The sequence below is a fragment of the Triticum urartu genome, chromosome 7 (genome assembly GCF_003073215.2).
Source record: "Triticum urartu cultivar G1812 chromosome 7, Tu2.1, whole genome shotgun sequence".
NCBI lineage: Eukaryota > Viridiplantae > Streptophyta > Magnoliopsida > Poales > Poaceae > Triticum > Triticum urartu.
In genome coordinates this window covers 95,288,445-95,295,903 of record NC_053028.1, presented here as the reverse complement: position 1 = coordinate 95,295,903, position 7,459 = coordinate 95,288,445, and the positions used below count along the sequence as shown (strand labels likewise).

At 44.7% G+C, this 7,459-nt stretch overlaps 1 protein-coding gene across 1 annotated transcript; it reads right to left on the bottom strand.

Moving 5' to 3' along the window:
• Positions 1–1,844: 1,844 nt before the first annotated feature.
• LOC125522738 (ethylene-responsive transcription factor ERF003-like) lies at positions 1,845–2,836 on the bottom strand. Its single transcript, XM_048687772.1, has 2 exons — positions 2,629–2,836; positions 1,845–2,530 (listed from the first exon to the last, which is right to left on the bottom strand). Exons 1-2 carry the CDS (start codon positions 2,709–2,711, stop codon positions 2,113–2,115), a joined length of 501 nt encoding a protein of 166 aa, XP_048543729.1. The 5' UTR covers positions 2,712–2,836; the 3' UTR covers positions 1,845–2,112.
• Positions 2,837–7,459: the final 4,623 nt, after the last annotated feature.

Below are 7,459 nucleotides of genomic sequence, written 5' to 3'. Positions count from 1 at the left end.
GGGGCCAATATCCGTCGCCTTAGGCTGCTTGTAGTAGAGAGTATCATAGTTAGTATAATGCATATGATATTACCTCTGTAATGCATAATATTATAGATTAGTATCATAGATGGCTTTAATTATTAACATGCAAAATGTTTAGTACTATATCATTTATTATGATACGGTAGATATCATGCTAAACCCCCTCTTTTTTTATTTAATTTTGTGTCTCATTAAAATTGCCTGGTTGGCATGATACTCTCTACATATAATTAGCAACTTCAAATGTCGTTAAACAACATTTAAAATAAGCAATGTCGCTACTCGGGTGACATTGCTACCTAGACTACCTACATTACTCGGTGGTGTGCGCCATCTACTCGTCGCCCTTCACGTTGGTCATCCTCCTCCTCCAGACCGAAATATCCTCCATCGAGGCGTAGGGGTCGGACTCACGTACAGCAACCACGAGCTGCCACTACTCCTCCTCGTTGGTGAGTGCAAACAAATTATTCATGCCTCATTGTGAGCTTGGAGGGCGGTGAGCTCGAGCACCGCGTGGACTGGGTCCTCGGGCTCCACCTCCCCCTTCTGTTGGGCCACGACATCAACGGTCTCGCTCACGCGGACAAGGGGGGTAGCTGGGTCGATGGGGCCAACGTCCTCCTCATCCCCCCTTCACTTGAACGAGGAGCCACTGCCACCACCATAACCAACAACACGCGCTTGGAGTGGACTTTATTTGGCACTGCCACTGTCGCGCCGGAAGGGTTGATGCAGCAGGCTATATCAACCTAGCTAATTAAAAAAACAAATCTATGAAATCTACAAGTCCATCTGGTAGATCGAGGCATCCCTGCACTCCCACATAGGCAGAGCCACCGAAGGTCAGAGGAGGACAAGGTGATGACCAGCTAGCAGAGAAGAGGTGGTGGAGATGCGCACCCTGAGATGGCCTCCCTTAGGGTTTTTTCTTTTTGAGAGAACGCTGGCTTTATAGATTAATGAACAACATTACACGGAGTTCATCGGATGCAATCCGGAACAGAATGGAAAACACAAAGACTAGAAGAGTCCATACATGATTTAGCTAGCACATGAGCAGGAACATTCAAATGCCGACCAACATGTTTGAAGGACAATGACGAGAAACCTTCAGACATAGGCTTGATATCAGCCACCACCACCCCTATTGAAGAACGGCCTCTCTTAAGGTTGGGAGAGGAATGGTTGGAAAAAATAACTTGTAATCTTGTTTAACTTGTTTCTTCTAGTGATACACAATACTCCATCAGGGAAGGTTTATTGGGCCTCCTTGTATTTTGGGTCCTCTAATTTTGACCATAACTTATACTAAAATATAAACTATATGTCATAAAAACTATATGTGGGAACTATATTTGAATACAAATTCAACAGTATACTTTTTATAGCATGTATCTTTTATTTTGTTAGTCATATAGATGGTCGAAGTTTGACCCAAAATATGAGGGGGTCTAATAAACATGGATGGAAGAAGTGCATGAACCATTTATGTACTATGAAAATGGTGTGTTTTTTGTTCTTTTTGCAAATGAAAAATGTATGTCCATTGTCATACTTAAACGGGAGATTCCCCTGAAGAAAACACTTACTACTTAAAAGGGCACAAAAGTGTGCGTTCTAAAAAGTTAAACTGTTCGCTGAGCATGGTGAGCTTAGTTTGTGGTTGATGACTTGTGTGTTCTAAATTTTTCTATAATTCATCCTGAAGATTAACCATGTGCAAAAGGCAGCTATAGTTGGGCCTTGAGCACTGCTTCACACACGACACTCCCAGACAAATGTGTCAACAAAGAAAAATGTGTCAACAAAGCTTCACATGAAGAACGAAACAGAGGACGCTGATTAGGGCATCATCAAGACATCAATAGTAATGCAAGAATGAAGAAATATGCTCTAACAAAGCTACTGTATACACAAAGCTGTCAGAGACCTCGGGCGATGACCATACTAACCTCGAGTTCTTCCCGACACAGCTTATGCTAATCTAAAAACAAACCACCCCACACACAGACAGAGAGAGAGAAATGGAGCGGAAACAGAGCAAGCGGGAGACACGGGGACAGAGCATGTGCGGAGGCGGAGGAGCTAGTAGGAGATCTCCATGGAGAAGTTGGAGTCCAGCAGCTCCTCGATCATCTGCTCCACGTACTGCTCCTCCAGGAACCCGCCGCTCCACCCGGCCGCCGCCGAGGCCGCCGCCGCGCTGGCATTGCCCGTGTACCCGGCGAACGGCGCCGGCGGCGCGCGCGGGTCCACGCCCACGGACGACGCCGAGGCGTCCTTGTCCTGCTGCTGCTGCGCGGCCTGCGAGCCGCACGCCACGTTGAAGCGGTGGAGCTTGGCGACCAGCGCCGGGGAGAGGAAGGACGAGGACGGGGCGCCGGCGTCGTTGTCGGGGAAGTTGGTGCGCACGCGCGGGCCGCACATGATGCGCGCCGCCTCGTCGTAGGCGCGCGCCGCGTCCTCCGCCGTCTCGAAGGTGCCCAGCCAGATCCTCGTCTTGCTGCAAGAGAGAAAACCGCCATGGTTAGAACTCAGAACACGCCGAGAAAATCGATCGGTCCAGAGCAATCGCAAAGCCTTTCGAGGACGGCGACGTACAGTAGGGGGTGGCGAATCTCCGAGACCCAGGAGCCCCAGTGGCGCTGCCGCACGCCGCGGTACCGCTGCTGTGGCCGCGCCATTGGAGAAGGAGCTCTTCGCTTGCTCGGTGAGAGTGGGAGCAGCTGCCTCCGTGCTGTGCGCTCGCGTGTCTCGGGGTCGGGGCGTGGAGAAGAAGACGATGGTGATGGTGGTGGTGATGGTGATTAGTGTGGTGTGTGCGAGCTTTTGGGCCCTATAAATAGAGACGGGCGAAGGGAGGAAATTCTGTTCGCGGACTGTTTTGAACGGCCTCTCGGTGGGTCCCTGTCTGGGTGTATGTCATCCCTGGCCCACCTTCATCAAGTCGAACTTAGAAACACCAAAACGGAAATGGTCGAAACTCCCAGAAGCACCGCTGTGCTCTCGCTTGGTCGTCTAGCTTGCTCTCGTATTCTCGACCAGCTAGTTCAGAGCAAATGGTACAAAAGGAAGGTTATAAGTACAGTATAAAATTAGTACAAAGTTGAGTCACTTATTTTGAGACGGAGGAAGTACCTTTTAACATCTACATCAATTCGGTGAATTATGATTGTCATGTTTGTCAAATCAACTGCTGCATGTTTGCTAGTACTATATGTTTCACAAATTTGTCTATGGCTAGTAAATTTAAGGATACCAAGATTCAAAAACCACGCCTTGGTAATTTGAAAATAATAAGTATAATTAAAACTTTCTTTGACTCAAAATAGACGAGTTCTAAATTTTGCGGATTTATTAATAGACAAATTTGACCATTAATATTTGTAGGAATGCATAGTAAAATATTGCATTTTTATTGTGAAACTATTTTCTGTGATGATATAGTTACGTGGTTTTGTCCAATTAATTATTTTACTAGTTAGCTATCGATGTTAGAGTAGTTTGATTGCAAGTTTTCAATTGCATGGTCCATTTTAGCAAAGATAGTAATCAAATCAGGCATGCCTACTATATTGGGCGGGCAATTAATAAGAAATATTTGTTCAAAAATGTGAAAGGTCGTTTATTTAAATTTAGGTTTTCGAAGCCTTATTCGGCATTGGGATTGATTGTGATGTTACCGTTGATTTGTGTCTGATTTGGGATAATTGGTCAGTTCACGCTATTTTGGATAATGAAATACTATGTAAACATTTAATTTAAGTTTCCAACATGGTAAAATATATTTTTTGCAATAATTGACAAAAATAAGCACATTACCTATAAATTGGGCCTATGATGGAGTGAATACTCACGGTATCCTACTTATTAGCTAGATTATTTGCCCATCTTGTCTTTGTTAATTACCAAATTGTTCTACAACAAGCGACATTTCAAGCAATGTGCATTATTGTCATTGATTTCCTATTTGCTTGTGTTAAAAGAATTACATAACTATTGTCATGTACATATATCTAGAAATATTTAATGGTGTCATTTACAAGTGATCAACAAGGAACCTATCTCGCTTAGTTAGGAGGTGGGTGTCTCATAGGATGCGAAGTTGGGTTTCTCCCTATAGTTTCCTTTGAAGAAACCAACAAGTGGCCGATGTAAATATTTTTCCGAAGTCAGAAACATACCCCAAAAAAAAAGATCTGATCGCATGTTCTACCAGGACACAAATTTCTTGACAAAAGAGTAACAAATCAATATATTCCATGTAAGCTAGAGCACACCATATGAGCTAGTAGAGTATACCCAGAAGTCAGGAACTAGTGTCAATAATATTCCCGTAGACCATGAGGCAGCCCCTATCGACCAGATCCCAGACGTCACATTTCCGTCCAAGTAAAATACATCCACCCGGTCCATTGACGAACAAGTTAATGATGAGGTTCTAGGGTAGTTTAGGCCTAATTAACTAGCCTTACATACAAGTCCAATCCGTGTTAGATCATCACATGGTAGGTAAGCAGAGAAAAAATTAGTAACTAGTAGTACATGATTAGTTGAGAGCTTTGGATTCCCCACAAGAACCCAAATTAAGTAGCCCGCAGATGCCCTCATGACACACACTGATCTGCAAACTGTACGTACCCCGATTTCCCCATAGGATTGACTATCGAGCACCATGAATTTCCCATGACATCACAGGCTCAGAGGCTCACAGCTACTAGGTAGGAGATCTGCCAAAATCTCGATTGGTACGTAGACAGTCAGAAACACACTCACACACACACACACACAGAGCATCGTCCTACTTGCACTCGGATCACAGGGCAAACAAGTTGCGAACTGCAGCGCCTAGCTAGAAGGCGGAAATCTGCGGCCTCATTGGGCTGCTACATTTGCATCTGTTTGTGATTTTGGCGCCATCCTCCCCATGGCGATGGCATGGCGAGGCCTTGGGACGGGCAGAGCCTGCGCCTTGGGAGGAGCACACGCAGATGGGGAGGCTAGCGTTTTAGGTCTTTATCCCCGAAAAAAGATTATGCAGTGCAGGCGCAGCGTGCTGGCTTCGATCCGCTGAGCCATGCGTCGAGATTCATGCATATGGCCGAGCGCGCGCCTGCCAAATCTGGGTGAGTGTGTGGCGCGTGTGTCATCGGTGATGCGTGTGTTTCCTTGTGCAGCGCACCGTATCCAGGGCGCGATCTCCCCGGCCGCTCGTCCCGTCGCGGCCTGGACGCATGCATGCTCGACCACCTCGCCGACGCGCGCGCCGTGGTGCGGTGTGCCAGCGCCGGCCGGCGGCCGGGCCGCTCCCCCTGCGTGTTACAAGTGGCCGGGCGCGTGGGAATCCGCGGCGCGTGGCGTCGATCCTGTGGAGATCGGGGCATGATGCCGGCTTGGACGAAGGAGATCGGCGTCGTCCCGTGGTGGCAGCTGGGGCGTATCTATGCTGCTGATCGGACGACGGCCAGTGGTCGGGCAGGGGTTTCATGGGAGGGAGGGTGGTGTCATGTCCTGGAGGGCATGACATGGGCAGCACTGGTTGGTTGCTGTGTGTGCCTGCGTTGCTTGTGTTGGAGGCTCATGGGTCATGGCAAGTGGCAACGGCTGAGCCATGTGGGGGTTCCCAGCTTCCAATAGTAGCCTTCCTAGTCAGCAGCTCTGCTGGGTCTTGTCACTTGATAAGGTGGTAGGATTTCCTGTCAAAAAAAGTGATTGGATGGAACCTTGCCACATGTTTACCTTTTGGCAAATACTCCCTTCGTTCCGAATTACTTGTTTTAGATTTGTCTAGATACGGAGGTATCTAGCATTAAAATAAGTCTAGACACATCCGTATCTAGACAAATCCAAGACAAGTAATTCGAAACGGAGGGAGTATCTTTTATTATTACTTTAGAAACACAATTACGACACGGACACTCACAACCACACGCACTTGAGAAACACAATTACAACACAGACACTCCTTATGAGCATATCCGAAAGACTAAACGGGCTTATCTTGAGATTAATAAAATCACTACAGGCACTTTGTAGTTAATGAACACGCCATATCATTGAAGGAATAGTGCCGTAGAGTTTGGAATAAACCCGAGAAATATGCAAACACCCGTTTCAAATATAGAACTTGAACCCGGGTAGGTTAGTTCCACCACAAGGAACTTAAACATTTAAGCTAGGCCTAGTTTGCGGCAACTAATTAATTAACTAAACGGGCAATGAGTGAACATCACACCTCTTAATTGATCTTTTTACCGGATTCTCTCTCGTGCTACTACATCAAACAGATATATCTTCTGTTTCTATATTTTATCTTCTTTCTTCATTATTTTTACAGCTTTTAAGTCCGCTGTTCCATTCATTTTATTTCTCTAGTGGTCTTATAAGGCAACTGCGGACCAATACGGTGGACAAAAAGATAACACAATTGTCAAAGAGTTCCATAGACAACAGTCAAAAAGGCACGCTACAAAACCAACAGAAGATTCTAGACAACCTGCAACTAGTGCAGTATAAAAAATGGAGTAGACGTTTTGTTTAAAGTGTCGTTTAAAACTAAGGGGATACAGTAGAAAAATGAAATACACATTTGGTATAGAAAATACAATCCGCAATAGTAAAATAGTGCACTAAAAGCTCAAAGGAAATGTAATACAAAATTTGCAGTGCACATTAGTTCAGTAAATACATCACACATTGGTTAAGAAGTGCGATACTCAGTAATCCAAAATTCCATACTCATCCTATATCTTTATGTAAGCAGCTAGCCTTTGGCCCTCCACTAACATATTTCTTTCAATATGCACATATGCCACATCATCATGAAAACATGCATGAAAAAAGACCCACCTCAACATGCAGATATGCATGGGAAGGCCCACCTCAATATTTAATACAATAAGTTGTATTTATTTTTTATTTTTAGTTCTCATATTATTCGCCCAAATATTTATTATCTAAATTATCAAATACTCCCTCCATCCCATAATATAAGAGCGTTTTTGAAAAAAATATGCTCTTATATGATGAGACGGAGGGAGTATCATGAAAGTATATTGCAACTAATTCCCACCATAATGCGCATACTTTTTTCTAACTCCATTTCAACTGGTAGCTGAGGGCACATGTGAGGTGATCAGATATATGCAGTATCGTTTTTAACTTAAATATTCATGTTCATACAATTATATCCCGTTAAACTATATATCAACCAATTCCTACGGCAACACAAGGGGTATAGAGTCATCCCCACTAATTTATTTATCTCAAATGCAAGCATGTCACCTCACCGTACAACTATGAATATGACAAGGCCCACCTCACCATGCAATCATGCATGGGAAAAGACCCACCACAACATAAAAAATGTCTTCCATTCAATTAGTTGACTTATATTTTCTTTTGACTATGTAATTAGTTGCCTTATATTCAA

Excerpts from the sequence above, each read along its gene's own strand:
- LOC125522738 (XM_048687772.1), bottom strand. The coding sequence starts at position 2,711 with ATGGCGCGGCCACAGCAGCGGTACCGCGGCGTGCGGCAGCGCCACTGG. Across the intron at positions 2,531-2,628 it reads GAGATTCGCCACCCCCTACT|CAAGACGAGGATCTGGCTGG; the intron begins GTACGTCGCCGT and ends TCTCTCTTGCAG.